General features: G+C 48.8%; 3 protein-coding genes and 1 long non-coding RNA gene across 5 annotated transcripts in view; 2 read left to right on the top strand and 2 right to left on the bottom strand.

Moving 5' to 3' along the window:
• LOC113270874 (zinc finger protein 75A) overlaps positions 1-15,949 on the top strand; it is a 32,670-nt gene extending 16,721 nt beyond the window's left edge. The window contains exons 9-11 of the transcript XR_008960547.1: positions 6,386-6,685; positions 12,171-14,053; positions 15,789-15,949. The gene's annotated coding sequence lies outside the window, so the exon portion shown is untranslated. The remainder of the gene's footprint in view (positions 1-6,385; positions 6,686-12,170; positions 14,054-15,788) is intronic.
• The window catches only part of LOC125283444 (zinc finger protein 75A-like), a 45,269-nt gene that overhangs the window by 16,665 nt on the left and 9,029 nt on the right, over positions 1-19,575 (top strand). The window lies entirely within an intron of this gene.
• LOC113270876 (uncharacterized) lies at positions 10,489-19,566 on the bottom strand. Of its 2 annotated transcripts, XR_008960548.1 has the most exons (8): positions 19,166-19,566; positions 18,351-18,962; positions 17,384-17,503; positions 14,819-14,984; positions 13,937-14,087; positions 13,179-13,712; positions 12,058-12,215; positions 10,489-10,698 (listed from the first exon to the last, which is right to left on the bottom strand). It is a non-coding gene; the product is annotated as an uncharacterized LOC113270876 (long non-coding RNA). The 2 variants fall into 2 exon arrangements; XR_007191310.2 differs by lacking the exons at positions 13,179-13,712; positions 13,937-14,087 and having other exon boundaries at positions 12,058-12,191; positions 19,166-19,557.
• On the bottom strand, positions 10,748-12,064 carry LOC125283460 (zinc finger and SCAN domain-containing protein 32-like). Its single transcript, XM_048225095.2, has one exon. It carries the CDS (start codon positions 11,867-11,869, stop codon positions 11,429-11,431), a length of 441 nt encoding a protein of 146 aa, XP_048081052.2. The 5' UTR covers positions 11,870-12,064; the 3' UTR covers positions 10,748-11,428.

Raw genomic sequence — 19,575 nt, forward strand, 5'->3', positions numbered from 1 at the left:
ACCTTATAAAAAGGGGAAGAAAAGGAGTGATCTTTCTCCACACCCAGAGAAAATGCCATGAGGGAACAAAGTGTTCATCTGCAAGCCAGGAAAGAGCTCTGTCCGTAAACTGAATCCTCCCATATTTATCTTTGGTTTTCCAGCCTACAGAAATGTGGGAAAATACTTGTTGAAGTCACCCACTCTATGGTATTCTGTTATGGCAGCCTGAGCAGACAAAGACAGGTGCTGTATATTTCAATTTGTCCCATTACTAATGATATTGGATCACTAAATGAAAGTGGTGTCTGCTAGGCTGTTCCTGTATTTTATCTATGTTTATTTTCTTTTCTAATTAATAACTTTAATGGGGAAGTAATCTGAAACTAGGTAAATGTCCTGTTACTAATGAAACTCAATTGATTCATTTATTTACTGGTTACAGAATCAAGGTTTCCTATTTTATCCAATGGTTTGTAATCTGCTACTATTATATTGTCTGCTATTTGACTATTGGGAGCCTATTCAAACGTTTGTTTTTTCTGACTTTTCCCCGTATTCTTTGAGCACTTTTTTTGCTTTCTGGCACCATAAGATACTCCGTGCTCATCTTGTATTATCCCTGCCCCAGCCCAGCCATTTCTCTCAAATGGTATTTAGAAGCCCGTTCCTGGACACCATGTGACCCCATTACTATTGGTAAGGTGATATACATCTCAGAGAGAGTATAATATTAACTTGTTTTGTTTTTCTGGTGGGAGAAGTAGGGGATCAAGGCAAGGAGAGTGAAGACATTAAATTTAAAAAAGGATTTTAATACAGGAGAAGAGGCTCACATGCCATAAACATGATGTCAGGCAAAAACTAAAGACAATCAGTGGGGGAACCCCTGTAAAAGCCAGGTCCAATAGTGGGAAGGGAATACTCCCTGATTTTGATTTTAGTTTTCTGTGCTACAGTTCCATTATTCTTAGGCACCAGGGAATCCTCATATGAACCCTGTTCTGAAAAACAAAACAAGAGTACTGTGCCCAAGCTTTGCATGTAGCGAGAAGCAGACAAGAAAGAGTGGAAGCAGCATGGAGAAACAGTTAACAAAGGGCCAGTTGTGAAAGGTGGAAAGACTCAGAGCTGTACAGAAAACAAAATGACAAATGACAACCAGGAAAGTGAAAGCATTCTTAGAGAATCTGAGAAATACTTGAGGTCAAAATTTCTAATTGTAAGAAACAATTTGTTAATCATATATCAAAATATGCCAAATTTCATTAGGAATCAGGGATTCAAGTTAAAGCCACAATGAAATACTATTTTATTCCTTCTGATTGGTAGTAATTTAAAAGACTGACAATACCAAGAGATGACAATGATATGAAACACCAGGAACTTTTATTTACTTATTTTTAAGACTTTATTTATTTGGGAGAGAGAGAGCACGAGCAGGGAGGAGGGGCTGAGGGAGAGGAGAAGCAGACTCCCCACTGAACAAGGAGCCTGACATAGGGCTGGATCCCAGGACCCTGGGATGATGACCTGAGCCGAGGGCAGACGCTTAACCGACTGACCCACCCAGGTGCCCCAAAACACCAGGAACTTTAAAATACTGCCAGTAGTATTTGGCATTATTTAGTAAAGTTGAGGATGTGCATACCAATGACCTATTTCTCTGTGGCATACCCTGGAGAAAGTCTTTTCTAATTTTTTTAAAAAGATGTTATTTATTTATTCGACAGAGAGAGCAGGAGAGCACAAGTGGAGGGAGAAGCAGGCTCCCCACGGAGCAGGGAGCCTGATGCCGGGCTCGATCCTAGGACCCTAGGATCATGACCCAAGTCAAAGGCAGACGCTTAACCATTTGAGCCACCCAGGCGCCCCAAAAGTCCTTTAAAAATACATCTGTTTACATATACAATAATGTTCAGGACAGCATTGTTCGTAATAGAAGACCGAAATAGCCCAAATGTTCTTTTACAGAAGAACAGATGAATGAATATGGTAGTCACACTAGTGGAATATTATACAGCAATAAAAATAATGTAGAGCTATATGCATCAACTTGGATGTGTATCACAAATGAGATGTCTACTGAAAAGTTGTAGAAAAATGTGAAACAAAAACATCCTTACATCCACGCAAGAAGAATCCTTCTTTATTTGGATAATAAAAAATATGATAATCCCAGAAAGCTAGGAAACTTGGAGACATACACAAATATGCCATAAGATTATAGTTGATTTTTATTTTTTTTTCCTTTTTTTTTTTTTTTTTGTCCTGGCCCTCAACTCCACAGAGAGCATTCTCTCAGCGGTGATAACCTTGGCCACACATTGTCATCTGTTGGTCTTCCACCATGCTTTAGTCAAGCAGTGATACAACTACTTAAAGTTGGCAACCCTAGCCTTGCAGAATGTTTTTGACAACTCCCTAGTTCAGATGCTTGCCACATTACAGCTGTCCCTCTGTGAAAAGCAGAGGGACAGTTGACCACTTACTTTATGAGGTGCCTGCCTGGATAAAGTCACATGTGGCCATAAACGTTTCAAAAGTTCAGTGTCTTTCTGATCACAATCATCTTCCTACTGGTCTCCGTGGGATGGTCCTTGTTAACTATATCTGCATTACAGAAGTTGGCCAAGGATCTACTAAGCCACGGACAGAGAGAAGCAAAGACTTGGGAACAAACAGGTCCCACCTGGTGGTGCAGGAATTCTCTTTGGGATAGTTACCTCCAACTAACTCTCACCTAGAACAGCTACTTCCTTGGTCAGACCAATTTCCTTATCTTTATCTTGTTCTTAACATTGTTACACCCATACTCCAGTCTCTCATCTAAGCTGGAGGAACAAGGACCTTAACGGTGCACTAAAGAAGATTTTAGGAGGCCGAGGAGACATGTAACTAGGGTTACAGAGAAGCACTGCTCTGCCATTGTTTTGTCCTCCCCCCCCCCCCCCCCCGCCCAAAATCAGACTCTTCTGTCTCTCCTTCCTTTCAGTGTAGTGGTCTAGTTACAATGCCCTGCGAATAGAGAGGCATCAAGAAACCTTAAAAAGTTCATGACACTAGGAGCCAAGAGCCTTGGGCATTTTGGTATACTGTGCAAAGGAGATATGATAGCCAATGGATCTAGTCTCTCCAGCACTCCCTTTCATCATATGTAAAATGAATAGAATACCCAGCAGGAACATTGTAAGGATCAAATAGTTATATAATGTATGTGGGAGTATCTAGTGAAAACTGTTCATGTTGTTTTTAATCAAAGTGGAAAGTTTTCCTAGGGAAGTTTATCAGTCTATTTCACATCCCACCTCCCTCCATTTATATCCTGATGGAGGGCTACTCCTTCATTGTGTAAGTAGTGTCTTCATAAATGATGAATGGATAAAGGGGCCAGAAAATGCAGACAGCTCACTATTCTTACGCTCACACTCAGCATCCAATCTATCATCTCCCTCTTTAAAACAAATCCAGAATATTCCACTCTAGAAGAATACAAAAACGTATGTGAAAATTAGGAAGGTGTTTCGCTGTACATCAAAGAAGAAATGATTGAAGATTGAATATGGTGCATAACTGAACGCAACAGCTTTTAAAAAAAGAAGTCATACTGAAACAAAAACGTTAAGATAAATAGGCAAAATTGCACGTGAAGCTACAAAAAGATACACAAGAAAGTTATTTCCTATGGAAAGAGTGCAGCTTGGGAAATAGGAATGGACAGAATAACTTTTAATATGAGATTGATTTGCGGTACTCATGAAATTTTGAAAAATGAAACAGGGAAAAAAACATTGGGTTGGAAGCGAGTTCTAGCCCTACTTCTGTCATGACAGTCACTTAAAAACAGTCTTGGTTTCCTCTTCCGGAGGATGAAAAAGGTAATACTACTGACTTCATAGGATTGTTGTTTGGATTACGTAATACGGACGTGTATACAACTGCGCCTAGCAAACCAACAGCGCGACGGTCTTTGACTACTGCCGCTATGACATCTGTAAAACCCTCGGAGCAACACCTGTATTGGAAGGAAAACCCATCCAAGTCAAGAAACAGAAGCGCCTGGCCAACAGAAGAGCAATAACCAACAGGAGAGAGTTAACGAACACCCATAGCCCGGACCCGGGTTCTCTGAAATACCCGGATTTGGCCCCAGGGCATGACTCCAAGAAGATCCTGTCGATTCATTGGTGAGGAGGGCTGTCGATTAACGGAAGGCGGAAACCAGAGAAAGAGAAAGGTTCTTCAGGCTGGGCTTGCGTGCTCCGCCCCGCACGTTTCCGGCTGAGCCGTTGCGCATGCGTCACGGCGTCTGAACGGCCCGGCATGCCCCGCGGCAGCTTCCGACCCAGCGCGTTGGAGGAGATGGAGCTGTTGGTGAGTGACGCGTGTGAAGCTGACTTTTCCTGTTGGGAAGGCACCGAGCGCTACGGCTTCTCCCTCTACCCTGCAGCTGTGGTCTTCCGTCCCGGGACGCGAAGACACCGAGTGGCCGTGTGCCGAGACCTCGCCCCTCGGGGGTGGGGGTGGGGAGGAGGTGGCCGGCGCGCCACCTGTCCCCTACGCGGCACCCGTCCTCCTGAGGGGCACCCGTCCGTGCATTTCCCCCCGGAGAGACCTTTGAAAGGTTCCGAGCCTCCTGCCCTTGCGATTTACGCCGATGAAGCACTCATGCACTGAGGCCTGTTGTCTGGGAAGAGCACTCAGACACTGCCCTTGTCCTCAAGAGAGCTCCCAAACGAGTGGAGAAGTCAACCCACCAGAAACATCTTGGTATTAGGTGGAGTTAGAGAAGGCGCTTTGCGAGAGAGAGTTAGAGACAGGGCCGAAGAGTTCAGAGCATTCGGAGGCTTCAAGAAGGCGGTAGTGGTAGTGCCAGTACTCATCCTGTGGGGGTGCTTGCCTTTCGATGGTGCTCTCCTTCAGGACATAAAAGTTTCCTTCTTTCTACATTTCTAGGTTCAGGTGCCCTTCCTCCCCTGGCTGGGAGGGACAGAGACTTGCAGTCCCCTTGTATTCAGTGACTCGAACCCTGAGAAGAGTTTAGGTAGGAAAAGTTTGTGGGTCAGGGTATTAAGGCTTGAAAGCCCAGAGCCTGTTTGTTCCAGGACCTGAGACTGGATCACCTGTGCTGGTTGGAGAATATGCATAGAGTAGTGGGCAGTGAGTCCGGAGTGGTTGGTTGGGACTTGAATGCCAAGGACAGCCTTGTAAGCTTGGAGTTCTTGGCTTATTTCAGTGGCAACAGGAAGTCTCCAGGGCTTTGGAAAAGACTAGTTATACAATTGGATCAGATACATGGAAAGTCAGGAAGTCCAGATCTGCTCTGTAGGAAGACTAGGTGGAGAGATGAAGGCTTTTATAACAGCCTGGTCTAATGACATGTCCTTAGACAGGGGTTCCTAACCAAGGAGGATTTTGCCCCCAAAAGGCATTTGGTAACAATGGAGTCAATTTTGTGGTCACACCTCAGAGGTGCTGCTGACATCTAGAGGGTGGAGGCCAGGGATGCAGTTACATGTCTCCTATCATGCACAGAGCCCCCCCCCCCCATCCATCCACAATAAATACCTGTGTGGCCCAAGATATCAGTAGTGCTGAGTTTCAGCAATCCTGTTTAGAACGGTAGTGAAATGGAGGGAAGACAGATGTCAGAGACATATCAAACTGACCAGTTTCGTCTCCTTTGGTATTCTTCATGATGTCTAAGTACTTGACAACTAAGCAGTTAATCAGGTCTGATGACCTCAGTCTTGTTTGTATTTTCTAACCCATTCATTCACTTGCCAAATAGTTAAGGGCACCGAACAATATTGGAGGCACTATGATTCTGTCATGAACAAACCAATTCCTGCTCTCCAAGAGCCTTACGTTCTTGCAGGGGAATGACCTTGAATCTATAAGTACATGTCAGGTGCTGAGATACACCATGAAGAAATTCCTATAAGATGGAGTTTCTCTTACTATCATACACCTTTTACTCTGCACCTTCTAATTGCCAAGCACAGAGCTAGAGGGTTTACAAATAGCATTCTAATCTTTTTCTTATTCTTGCAATATAGGTACTGTTATCCTCAGATGTGAAAAAGAGACTCAGACAAGGTGCATAATTTGCCCCAAATCAGTTAGCATGGAGTGAAGCAGGGACTGGAAACCGGATCTACCTGTGGCCAAAGGCAGTGCTATTTCCATTAGGTGTCACCCTGTCATATACCCCGTGAAGAAATTTGTACTTTTTTTCCTACACTTAGGAAAATGAAGTAGAAATGAAGTCTCACATTCACCACTTTCTCTTTCCAGAGAGCACTTTTTATTGGAGAAGCCTACCTGGAGGTGATTCTTCGAAGTTGTAGGAATTGTTCAGCATCCATTGGGGGTGAATTCCTCTTTATTGCTCACATTCTTTCAGGCGGCTGAAGGCAGATCCTGACGTCTTTAAGGGGTTGGCAAGTTGGAGATGTCCTGTCAGCTCTTCAGATTGCAGTTGCTTGGACTTTTGAGGCCTTCAGCCAGCTCTGGGAGGCCTGCTGTGGATGGCAGCAGCCCAAGATGCATCAAAGAAGATTCTGGAGCTGAAGCAATTCCTGACTATTCTGCACAGGGAGATCCAGGCCTGGGTGAGGGCGTCATCCAAGAAGCCCTGAGAAGGCAGTGACCTTGGTGACCTTGGTGCAGGATTTGGAGTGAGAACCTGGGAGACCAAAGTATGGTGAGAAGGGGAGTATATAAAGAGAAAGTGAGACCAGGTTGTTGAGGGCCTGGGTGAGAGGACGGGCAGCTGGAAGAAGGTGGACAAACCTGATTTTCTGCTGCTTCTTAAGCGCTTGTTTATTTTCCTGATGGGTGTGGGTGCTAGCTTTCCCACGAGATCAGGCTTTCTCCTCCCTGTGCAGGAAGGATGGTGGGAGGAGAGTGAGGTTGAACCCTCACAGTCACTGAGCTTTGAGTAGGTCCCTGTTCCCAAGGATGAAAGAAGGGCGATAGTTGTCCCCTGTAAATGAACCTAAATGTTCTGTTCTGTAGGTGTATTCTCCTGAGCAAGCTCTGTGGTGAGAACCTACTACCTTTAAAGAGGCCTGCTCTATGGTGCAGGAATTGCAATGCTCAGCAAGCTCTGAGAACTTTGGCTGTGTGCTCAGCGTCTGGGTCACACCCACCCCCCAAGCGGACTAATATAACTGATTTTCTGCTCAGGAGAGGGCCAGAATGAGCCAAGCTGGGGGCTGAGAGCAGTGCTGCAAGGTGTCAGAGTTGCAGGCCTCTGCATAGGGGCTGCCAGGGCCCTCCCTGCACTGCCCTGAGCAGACAGGACTCTGAAGTGGTCTCTGCCACTGTCTAGTGTGACCCTGGGTTCCTGACTCTTCTCTTCTGCCACATACACCACACTCCTCATTTACGTTTTTAGCTTTGGCTCTCCAGGAATGTCTATACCTATACTTTTCTTCCCTGAGCCTGTATGATGATCTGCATGGGGGAGGTAAGGTGCCAGGTGATGGTGTGTGTGCTCCCAAGAAGATCCAGCAACTATGTAGTTCTATTGGGATTTGCAGAGCTTCTCTTGGAGTCCACAAATCCATGCTCAGGGATTTTCCCAAGAGAAGAGCCAGAACTCACATTCAGACCATGGGGCCTTAAAAGGGAACCCAACTATTTTAAGAAAACGGTGAGATACACAGTCTCAGCCTGGAAATGGGAGAGGCAGGAAGGATCAGGGATGAGAGTTTGTCAGTGCCTGTGACATCATAGATGTGACCTTGTAGTTGTGTCGTGACCTGAATTGGGGACAGGGAGCTAGTGAATTGGTGTGCAGTTGTTAGGTTGAGACACCTGCATTCCATATGTAGGCTTCACAATTCCTTCAGGTCCTCTCCTCAAAAGGCTCATTCCATGATAGCTCTGAGCAGGGTCATATTTGAATCAGTCTATGTCTTGGGGCATTTGTGGGGCCTTTTTGTCACCTAAGGAAGAGTGTCTGATCTTTAATATAGACTGATAAGGAAGTTTTTGAACAGGTGTATGGGAGCTAGTTCAGCATGGACAGAGGGGTGATAGATCAGAAGACACTACCCTGGGGGAAGGGCGATGTGGGACACATCTCTACTTAGAAGACCCCATTTGGACATGTCAAGTGGCTTGTCAGTTGAAAAAGAAGAAAAATACAGGTGAAATGATTGAGAGCCCAGGTTTTAGCAGAGGCTAGGAAGCCATGGTGAGAGGGAGACTGTGGGTGAGTGTATGAGGCCCCATTGTGCTTGGCCAACCCCAGAAACCACAGTAAGGCAGCCCGCATGGGATATATCTGCTTACGGCTTACTGTATCTGAGTATAAAGTCTTCACCCTAAAGCCAATCCAATCAGGGATTCCATTGGACAATTCTTATTGCTAAGCTGGATGCCCTCCAATGGATAATACCTCGATGGTAAGGGGAACTTGTGTAACCATGCTTGTAACAAATGAGATCTCTTCTTTGCCTTTTCCACCTTAAGGCTGTAAAAGCTTCTTAGGCGCCATGTCTAATCCACGGAGCTCTTACTCTGGTGCCTGGCACAGTAGCACATCTGGGAGAGTTGGTGGTAGTGGGTGTGACAGGAATCTGAAGCTGTGCCCACATACTCAGCAGGGGCCCAGGCCTTTGGCACCTGGCACAAAAGACTACACTGACGGTACTAACGTGCACTAGAAGGTGTGTGTACTGAGGTTCCACAGAGTGTTGACCAGACAGGTTGCGGGAGTGAAAGACTGAAGTAATTTAAGGTTTTGGAATCGACTTGACCCACATTCAAACTCGAGCTCCCTGCCCCGAATCTCTATGCACATCACCTAACCTATGATAGCAGTGTCCATTGGGTCTCCTAGGAAATCCAGACTTTACTTGCAATACTCAGTAAATCTCAAACTTCTGCAAAAACTCCAGAGGTGCCACTAGAATGGCCAAGTCCACAGAGCATGTCTGAGCCGCTTCCTCCATCTGCCAGAGCAGGGCTGCACAAAGTTCACTCTTTGAGGCGTGACCCCTACCACAGGTACGTAGGGTACCTGCTAGGATCCTGTGTTCTCCATGAGTAATGATCGCTCAGTCCTCACTGTCTGCTAGCCAAGGATGAGTACCAGGACTGGGAGGCTGGAGCTAAAATAGGGAAAGCAGACATTTGCGTGTGATGAGCCCAGGGTCTCAGTATTCCCCAGGCTGTTCCTGCATTGACTGGTAGGGTAGTCCCCTCCCAGGGGAGGCTGAGAAGAGGTGGCCAGAGGAAAGTGGGGTCAGGAGGCTGGAGGGATCCAACTCCTGTTTTGGCTGCAGGCACTCTCTGCCATCTTAGACTGAGGAACCACAACAGGTATCTGTGAAGTGGGGGTGATCTGTGGCTTTGGCCTTCTTCTTTAGGTTGTGAGAATACTGGATCTTGCCTGTAGGAATGGTTAGTAATCTTCAGCAAGGAAGTATCCATTGAGAAATTATATCAGTTAGTTAAAATGTTTCAGTGAGGGAGGGACTCATTTAGAAACCACATGGAGAGAAACCATATGGAGAGTCTCAGTATTTCATATATAGGAGGTAAAACTGGCTTCTTACAAGACATGTGAAGGGCTGAACCATACCAGGAGGGTGTCCTATACCTGAGAGGAGATCTAGAGGCTGGGAGGTGTTAGGTTTTATACAGCTACTTCAGATTCATTCTCCAGTGCCTAGTGCAGTGATCAGGCTGTGTGAATCAACGACAGGTAGGCAGTCAGGTATCCGCCATAAGTGCAGGGAGCAGCTACTCCAAATGGAGTTGGGGGAACACAGCGAAAAGTTTGGATTAATCACGACTTGGAAGAGAGACCCTGCCTGGCTGGTCACATCTTGGGGGTGTTGGAGCTGGCTGGTGCTGCGCGACTGCTGCTGGTACTTCCGAAGGTCTGGTGAGGTGATTCTACTTCATTGACCACATTGTATCTGGCTACTAAAGAACCTGGAATAGCAAAGAACCAGGAAATACAAGGCTCAACTGGAGGAAACACTGAAATAGATTCTTAAGGACTTGCCTTCCTTCCCATTCTTCCCCAAAATTAATTTTTTTTTTTTTTGAGGTAGAACATTCTTATTTGTTCTTGTTTAATTCCTCAAAAAGACTGAAGCAGAGACCATGACATTGCTTTCACCATAATTAGACAATGTACTAACAGCTTGTGTGCACAGGCCAGGAACCAGGACGATGTGCCCAGGTTTTACCACGTTTATCATGGAGATTTCACAAAAGCTTGAATATCTGTTCAAAATTAATATGACTTAGATTGGTTTTTAGTGCTCCTGACACCCCATTCCTTTCTCCCACACCCCTGTTTTCACCTTATACCTGTGATGTTCCCTCTCAGTGGAAGTGCAAACCTCTCCAATCCAATTCTCCTGCTCCTCTCTATGTTCTCCACTAAAACAGGCTCTATCTTTGGATTCTTTTGGGAACCTGTGGGCCCCTGTATGAGGATAAAGTTTTAATGGAGAATATTAGCACCAAGGGCCAAGAGAGTGGAGTGAGTAGCACCTTTATTTTCATTAGAAATAGTAATACTGGGGCGCCTGGGTGGCTCAGTCGTTAAGCGTCTGCCTTCGGCCCAGGGCGTGATCCTAGAGTCCTGGGATCGAGCCCCGTGTCGGGCTCCCTGCTCTGCTGGGAGCCTGCTTCTTCCTCTCCCAGTCCCCCTGCTTGTGTTTCCTCTTTCGCTGGCTGGCTGTCTCTCTGTCAAATAAATAAATAAAACATTAAGAAAAAAAAGAAATAGTAATACTTATAAACCTGTAGAAACTGTTAAATGTAACACACAAGAAACTAGGAACCTGGGTGGGGGTGATACAGAGGAGAATCTTAGAAAGAGGAACCCAGATGTCACACTTGGTCTGAGATTAAGTCACTTAGAGTAGTGGTACGCTGTGGCTTAAGCTGTCCCTCCTGCCTTGCTCTCTTCTGGGTGACCTACTCTGAGGTAAGACATTCCTGAGAGCAGGTGCCTAGAGGTCATTCACTTCCAGATATGCTTCCCATGAGGAGGGAAAACTTTTTCTCTGACCTGCCCCAGAAACAGTTCCCAGACCACTAGCCACCCATTCTCTGTTCAGAACAAGGTTGCCCTAGTTTCCTGGCAGGGCTTTGGATCCTGTGTTCAAAGCAGATGGAAGTCCTGGTGACACAGGACTGTGGGTCACAGGCAGACCTAGAAAGAGAGCTCGGCACCCTTATGCTGATTCCTCTTCCTGCTTGAGATCCACTTGTAAGTCTCCTGCTGAGCCATGGACTGGCTGGCAGAGGCCTCCACAAGCCGATGGAAGCTTTCAGGAGAGACTCACACTAGGGAATTGATCTTTTGGCTTTCCTACACCCTTGCAGCATGTGTCCCTTCTTGGGGTGTGAGTGTGTCTTCTCTGTGTGCCCCCGATGGTGGATGAGGACAGGGTTTTTGGGGAAGCTTTTCTCACACCAAGAGCACATGTACGGCTTCCCCCCAGTGTGTCTTCTGGTGGGCACGGATGTGGGAGCTGTTGTTGAAGCTTTTCCCACGGTGCGCACAGGGGTGCGGGCTCTGCCCAGTGTGGACTCGCCGGTGAGCGCTGAACTGGGAGCTGTTGTTGAATCTCTTCCCACAGACAGTGCACTGATAAGGCTTCTCCCCGGTGTGGGTCCTCTGGTGGACAATGAGGCTGGAGCTCTGGTTGAAGCTTTTCCCACATTGCCCACAGCGGTAGGGTCTCTCCCCCATGTGCGTCCTTAGGTGGGCAGTGAGGTTGGAACACTCACTGAAGCCTTTTCCACATTTGCTACACTTGTGAGGCTTCTCTCCTGTGTGGATTGTCTGAGGCCGAATGAGGTAAGAACCTTGGCTAAAGCTTTTCCCACACTGCTGGCACTTAGACATTTTTTCCAGTTCAGGGACTGGCTGATGGCGACAGGGAGAGCCCTGAGAGCAGTCTCCCCCACTCAGGACATGTGCACAAGCCTTCTCCCCAGCACGGAGTGTCTGCTGACTCCTCCTGTCCTCGGACGGGGGTCTCCCCTCACACTCCCCTGGAGAACATCTACGTTGCTCTCTTGGCTCAGGCTCACCCTTCTGGCCTCTCTTGGGCTCAGGTTGCAAAAAATTTCACTAGACTCTCTCCATAGATTCTTCGTCACTTCTGCTTGCCCTGAATCATCCCATTTCTGATTCTCTTTTTTAGCTTTGTTCTTGATCTCAAGACCTGAGGGAAGAAAAAGACACGGGACTGTGGAGAAAGAACAGAATGAGGAGTTACAGGTAAAGCATCATAAGAGAGAAATACCTAAATGGAATTCTTCATAGGATTCAGCCTTCTTGCTAAGTCATGGCCTAATTTCATTTTCCAATTGTATATTCAAGCTCCAAACCCTGTGGTCCTGGGGAAAAAGCCCTGGATTCCACCTACTGTTTTCGTATACTGTCTTTTTCTTTCTTTCTTTTTTTTTTTTAAAGCTATTATTTATTTATGATAGAGAAAGCAAGTCTGTGCACCAGGGAGGGAGAGGGAGAAACAGGTTCCCCACTGAGCAGGGAGCTCGACATGGGGGCTCAATCCCAGGACCCCGGGATCATAACCTGAGCCGAAGGCAGACGCTTTACCAACTGAGCCACCAGGCCCCCTATACTGTCTCTTTTTGGATGTTCAGGCAGTGACACATCTGAGGCCAAGAGGCCAGCGCTGTGTCATCTGCTAGTCTGTCTTCAGATTTCACCTCTACTCTTGACGGCCTGGCTGCTGGCAGCTGAATAACAACAGGCTGCCCTAAGCTCGGCAGAAACGAGAAGAAAGTGTGTTGCCAGGACGTGGCCGGCACACGCTCAGCTCAGGAAAGGAGGGTGATGCTGGAGCAGGAGGGAAGGGGAGAGAGTTGGGCTGGAGGCCCATGGCAGGCTGAGGAAGCCGAGGAAGGGAGCTGCACGGGGAACACGGCACATACTCCGTGAAAGAGGCTGGCGGATGCAGACCTCGGCTCTCATGGGCAAGGGGAAAAGCCTCAACACCAAGAGGCAGACTCCGTGGCCTGGAGCAGGCCATGCATTAGGGCAGTGAGCACGCCAACAGCAGAGGCCGCTCCCTCCTGATAGCTGGGCTAATGGGCTCTGGGGGACTTTCCTATCCCTTGGCTGTCAGAGTCAGGAGTCCTACCAGCTCTGGGTGGGAACAAGACTGGCAGGTCTAGTCTCCTACCTTCCCAGCCAAGATCCCGGAAGTCCGCAGCTGCACCATCGGCCCAGACCCCTTCTCCGACCTCTGTGTCCTCCCCAGCAGTGCAAGGGAGGGCCAGTGGATGGACCGCATGATCTTTCCAACATCTCTGGTAAGAAGGAGCTCGGGGTTAAGAGTGAAATGGGAACCTTGGGGACAGCAGGCGTCAAGCACAGCTCACTGGGCCCCAACTGCCCTACACATAGTCTCCCAGTCTCAAAGAACCTTTCTCTGGGAACGGTTCCTGGGCGCCTGTGCCATCAGCCAGGCTGGGGAGAAACCAGCCTCTGGTGGAGGGCGGCTGCCACAGAGCAGGGGACGAGGGAGGTCACAGGCCAGCAGCACTGATAACCCGTCAGAAATGCATATTCCTGGGCCCCACCTGCACCCACCGTATCTGGAGCTCTGGGGATGCGCCCCAACGCGCTTGCCCCCCAGATGAGTCTGAAGACCACCGCTAGCTCCAGTGGCCTCTGTGTGGCGAGACGCTCTTTCAGCAGACTGTTGGCATAATAGCTGTTTATTTAAAAAATAAAAACTTGGTTCATTCTAAAGCAGAATATGCACATTACAGGAAAAAAATGTTTCATGGAGGGGGGAAGCTCTGAGCCCCACCACCCAGAGATGACCCTAGTACTAAAAATGCCACAGTAACTCAAGCCTTTCATTTTTCTCAGGCCAGCATAATATATTCCGTCCCAGAAATCCATCTGCAAGAAGGAAGTGGTTCGTTCTGTTACCTTATTAACGGAACCTCGGGGGACACATGCAAGTCAGTGATCCTGAGGAGGTCACAGTACTAGGGATCGGAGCAGCCCGAAGCCAGGCTGAGCAGCAGGAGCAGAGCTGGGCACACGGTGAGTCCTGCCCCCTTCACATTCAACCCCAAAGCTTCAGAAACCACACACCAGAGAACAGTGATGTTCGCAAGGATTACAAAGAAAGAAACACCAAGGTTTATACTGATATACTCATTGTTTCATCTGCTTAAGGAAATAAAAAACACTACAGCAAATACACCTGTTAAAAACAATTAAAATTGAGAATTATTCCTCCCCTCTGCCCCCTCATTAAAAAAAAAAAAAAAGTTAAGCTGGATGAGATAGGGTCTTTGTCTCAAGTACATGAAGAGCTGGTTGCAGGTGAGGGCAGATGTGCGGGTGTGAATGTACCTGGTTTAGAAGTAATAGAATTAAATTGCCGTGAAGGAGAATTAGGGCTACACATAAGAAATCTCCACCCTGGGGCGGCTGGGTGGCTCAGTCGTTAAGCGTCTGCCTTCAGCTCAGGTCGTGATCCCAGAGTCCTGGGACTGAGCCCCGCATCGGACTCCCTGCTCGGCTGGGAGCCTGCTTCTTCCTCTCCCACTCCCCCTGCTTGTATTCCCTCTCTCACTGGCTATCTCTCTCTGTCAGATAGATAAATATAATCTTAAAAAGAAAAAAAAAAGAAATCTCCACCCTATCTAAGTGCTGTTACCAGCAAGTAACATTTGAAATCTTGTGTTGAGGGTATATTTCAAAAGCATTTAATGTGGATCCCCGCAGCCTATTCAAGCTCAGACCCGCCTTCCTCCCCAGCCCTCCTCCTCTGCCCTCCCAAGGGCAGAGACCTCGGCTTACCTTCTGAGTGTTCCCCTGCTCTTTGTTGTGACCTCCGTGACCCCTCCAAAGTGCTTTCCTCTGGATGAACCCCCCGTTTCAGGTGGCGTTTCGGGAACTCTCTGGCTTCTCCCCACAGGGCTGTCTTGTCATTGAGCATTTTCCAGTCCTTCCCAGAATCTGGGACCTGCGAACAGACCCCATCATCTGTCACTACAAATTCTTGCCTAAGGGACTGTAAAACCTGAGAGTGGCATTAGGAAACCACGTGAGACATGAACAGAAGAGAAATATTCTCAGACCCCTGTAAGAAGAAAAAAAAGATAAAATTTGGTCTCACTCACGTGGCCTGCAGTGATTAAGATCATGAGATGCAAGCACCGAGCAGAATGACGTGGCCAGCGCTGAGCAGACACACGTCTGCAGCATGCGAGCACCGCAGCCTGGAGTGGGGAGCACCTCTCCCCCACGTCCGGGCCTCGCCACATCTGCTCAGCTCGCCCAGCATTAAACAGAGCGCTCATATGGGCCCCTTCTGTGTTCACCCTGCAGTCTGCTCCCCGACTTGGTCCTCTGCTGCCACATCCTGTTGTCACCCTGTGCCTTCCCAGAATCCAGCAGCTCTTGTAAAGCGTAAGCTCACGCTGTCACTGTTGCCGCTGCAGCAGCTGCCACCACCCGCAGGATGCAGTGCCGAGCCCTCCCACCTTCCTTCCTCGACCTCCCACCTTCCTTCCTCGACCTCTTCTGGGTGTCAGAGCTAATCCTTGCTTCTCTGCCAAACAGGCCACATCCTCTCCCACCTGAGGCTCCTGACACAGCTCCTCCCTCCCTCCAGCTCAGCTGTCCCCTCAGAGAGGCCGTGCCCACTTCCTGTCTGCCTGCGGTCCTAGTCCAGTACATCTGTCTGCTCATTCCTGTAGAGCACTTATCCCAAACTTTCTTTCTTTCTTTCTTTTTTTTTTTTTAATTTTATTTATTTAATTGACAGAGACAGCAAGAGATGGAACACAAGCAGTGAGCGGGAGAGGAAGAAGCAGATTCCCCACTGAGCAGGGAGCCCGATGTGGGGCTTGAATCCAGGACCCTGGCATCATGACCTGAGCCGAAGGCAGATGATTAAAGGCTGAGCCACCCACGTGCCTCCCAAAAGTTGCTTTCTTCCTTTGCTTGTTGTCCATTTTCCCCATGGAGGGTAGGATCCTGCAGGCCAGGGACCACGCCTGTCATGTTCACTGTGAAATCCCCAATATGTGGCACGCGGCAGTCACCTCAGAGCTACTTGTGTCTTTCAGAGCCACCTGCATCCCCTTCCGTCCCAGGCTTCTAACTGGTCCTTCAAGTGACCAAGTGGTGGTTGCGCGAGGCAGCTGGCGTCCTGAGAAGTGCTATCAACCTGCACTGCCCCACTCACCTCCACTTCTTGCTCTGCCTTTCACATCCCAGACAGTTTCAGGGAGCTCTTTTAACCCTTACATTTCTGTACCGTTAGCATTCCTGTTAAGAGCTTGGCTCTGAAATGCTGGGGGCCACAAGGGATAGACCAGCCCCACAGAGAGAGGGCAAGGAGACCTGGAGCAGAATGGCTGTCAGCATGTAGGGGCTCCTGCTATTCACCTGTCCAGTCTCTAACTCCATACATGTGCTACTGCTTGCTCTTCTCCACTCCCTCCTAGGTGTTATTAATTGTTTCAACCCCGTGGATCCTTCATGAACTTCCTCAGCTTGGACCCTAATGTGTCCCCACCACATGGCTCTGCCTTCTCCACATTATGTCAACACCACCCTTCCCCTACAGCCCGAGGACATGTCTGCCTCCTCACTGGGGACACCAGCATCTCCCATTCCAGTCATGCAGTCTCCGCACCCAGGGCGCTGCTTCCCGTTGACCACAGAGGCGCTCAGCCTACAGCATCCCTCTGACCCACACTCCTTTACTCTGTGCCTCTCCCAGACTTGGGATTGGGATCTTAGTAGCCTCCTTCCCACAAATCTCCCACAACCAAAGCCATGTTCCTTTTCTTCTCCTGTGCCTTTCACACCTCCCTTCTCCCAAAATGTACAAGATCATTACACTGACCAGCTGTCAGACCTAGTCCCTAACTGGACAGGTGCCGACTTTGTGAGACTCCTCACTATCCCATACTGACCCCTTAATCCTGGCGCAGGAGCAGCTCTAATACAACTTTATTTAGTGTAGAACACACAGCATCTGCATTCAGGGAATCTTCTATGCAAGAGACACTGGGTTTTAATTCACTAACTCTAGTTTTTCTGATTCCCTGGGTGAGGGATAGTTGTCCTTTCCCTGGCCTTCTGTGGGGAGCTATTCTGAGGTTTTACATTTGTATTAGGGACCCTAAACACTCACTGAATGTATCAGTGTCTACATTATAGCGGCAAATGAGAAATTCTACCCAAAAAGGAACGGCAGGGGACCACCCCAAGCTAGGTCCTAGTTTCTGGTGGGTGACAGAGGCTACTGTGCATTTCTCAACTTGGCTCCTCTCCGCTAACCCAGATTCCTGTGCTTCTCACTCAGTTCTTCATAACGAAACTCACCAGGTTCTGAATGCCTTTCCTTACCTATTGCCCAGATCCACTCTGTACGTCCTCAACCAGAGCCACTGCGTCCTCACCATTTTCTGGGTGTTGCTTATTCATGCACATCTTGATTTCAAGAGATTATGAAGCACTGAGGGAATCCTGATAGAATATGATGGTGAATAGGGTGTGGAATAAATACACACTAAGATGAAGCAACTTTCTAAAAGGCAGCCAGAACTAAGGGAATTATTCAGTTATAACGAATATAAATGGAAAAAGAAAAGATGCAACTGGTTGGTCAATAGCAGCATTACTACTCCAGCCAGTCATGCAGGAAAACATTCAGCCCGCTATGGCAGTGGTGTGGTATCTCAGAATAAACTTCACGTCTTTGCTGTCATCGCTTCCCGGCTGTACATTTATCATTTTTTTTTAGCAGTGCCCAGGCAGGGATCGTGATTTCAAAAGGAAAGTCTTGGGGGGGGATGTTGGTGGGCTCCACAGCAAGGGAAAGGAACTCTGGCACCGGCTTCAAACTACAAAAATCATTACTGGCCCTCATTTACTCTTCACCAGTTTGTGCCTTCTTCTTGCTTTCACAGGGTCTCTTTTCCCACTTTTTCTCCCCCAACCACCTCCATACCCGTGTCATGAATCAGGCCTGTCAGTCCCATGCAAGGGCACCACTGGCAGAACTTCATTTATTCACATTAGTAAGTTCCAAGTATGTGCTTAGCCTTGGGCCTGATGGTGATGATCTCAATGCTAAGAGCACTACTGTCCCCTGGGTCTGGAAGCCCGGAAAGGATTTTTTTTGAGGAAACTAAGTCTCAACCTGACTCGGATTCCAAGGAAATGACCCTGCTCTGAAACCTATTCAAGTGACCTAGACAGATGCTTATTCTTACCTCCCGTGTGTAATCCTTTGATTTCACTGAGAAAGGATCAGAGAAGCCTAACAGGATTCCATCTACAAGCAAAAGTAATATAATGGCCTGGTACTTACTGGTCTCCCATTTGCATTCCCACCTTCACCTTACTTCCAGGTGAAATGCCCTGGAAAGAAGCTCCCTCAAAAAGCCTCCAGCCATGCTCCAGGATTTACTTTATTAAATGCGGTCTCTTCACTGCCATGCAACGCACCCCTTGAGAGGGCTACAAGAACTTGTCTGTTAAGTCTTCCTCCAAATGTAGCCCGATCACACTTAGTGAGAACGTATGACGGATCTTCTCACACCCCAATCTTTTCCAGCTTTCCCTCTGTGTGGATGTGGTCCCACTCTGTGGTGCAGACAGATCAGGTTCATGGTCTCTTACCATTTCGCCAACCATAAGTCAACTTCCACTTCCATGGACTCCGCAGCGCTCAGCGTAGGGCTCCCCTCTTCCTAGCCTCTGTTATCTACTGATGGTCACGAAAGTGCCGGGTCCTTTGGCCAGATTCTTTGCAGCCAAGACTATGCCCTGTGCACTCTAGCCCAGCCTGCACGTAGTGGACCTAACACGTAACCCGTTGCCTGGCGAAGGCTGACGTTAGGAGAACCCTGATGAGGAGGAGACGCCGACAACCCGAAATGCCTGGATCCTGAGAAGTAAGGTTCAGGAACTCTAGCAGAGACTGTAAGGGACACAAGATGGAAAGGGGGTTTCCATCATCCAGGGAGCATGCCGGAGCGGACCGAGCGGGAGCCAGACTACAGGGGACCGGAATCCCATACTGGGGGCCGCCGCCCGTCGCTCGTGAGACCCTGGCCGAGCCGCGCCTCCCTGTCCCTGTCAAGGACACTACAAATGGGACCCGTCTCACCGGCTGCAACCTACCTCACCAGGAAAACGTAAACGTTGTGAGGGACGCGCGGCCCAGAGGAGAGAACAAGCCCTCGGGGGCCGCCGATCCCGACCGGGACGAAAGCCCCGGGAAGGCCAAGGGCCCCGCGCGCGCAGGGGCGGCCACCCTCGCCAGGCGGGGCTCGGGACACCAGGCGCTGCCGGCCGCCCGAAGGCCACGCAGGCACCAGCCGGTCGCGCAGCGTCTCCCGGAGCGGGGACGCGGGGCGGTGACAGCCGCTCACAGAGCCGCGCGCAGGCCCCTCTAGGCCGCGGCGGGCCGGGACACTCTGTAGCATTAACTCTTTCCGGCCGCTAGGGCGGCACCGGGCGGAAGGCCGCTTCCGTTCGCTAGGCCGGGGCTGGCCGCGCGGCTGCTTGAAGCCTCTCCCCGGAAGGGCGTC

Source organism: Ursus arctos, unplaced genomic scaffold (genome assembly GCF_023065955.2).
Source record: "Ursus arctos isolate Adak ecotype North America unplaced genomic scaffold, UrsArc2.0 scaffold_2, whole genome shotgun sequence".
NCBI lineage: Eukaryota > Metazoa > Chordata > Mammalia > Carnivora > Ursidae > Ursus > Ursus arctos.

What these genes read in the sequence shown, in the direction of transcription:
- LOC125283460 (XM_048225095.2), bottom strand. Translation starts at nt 11,869, where the DNA reads ATGTCTAAGTGCCAGCAGTGTGGGAAAAGCTTTAGCCAAGGTTCTTAC.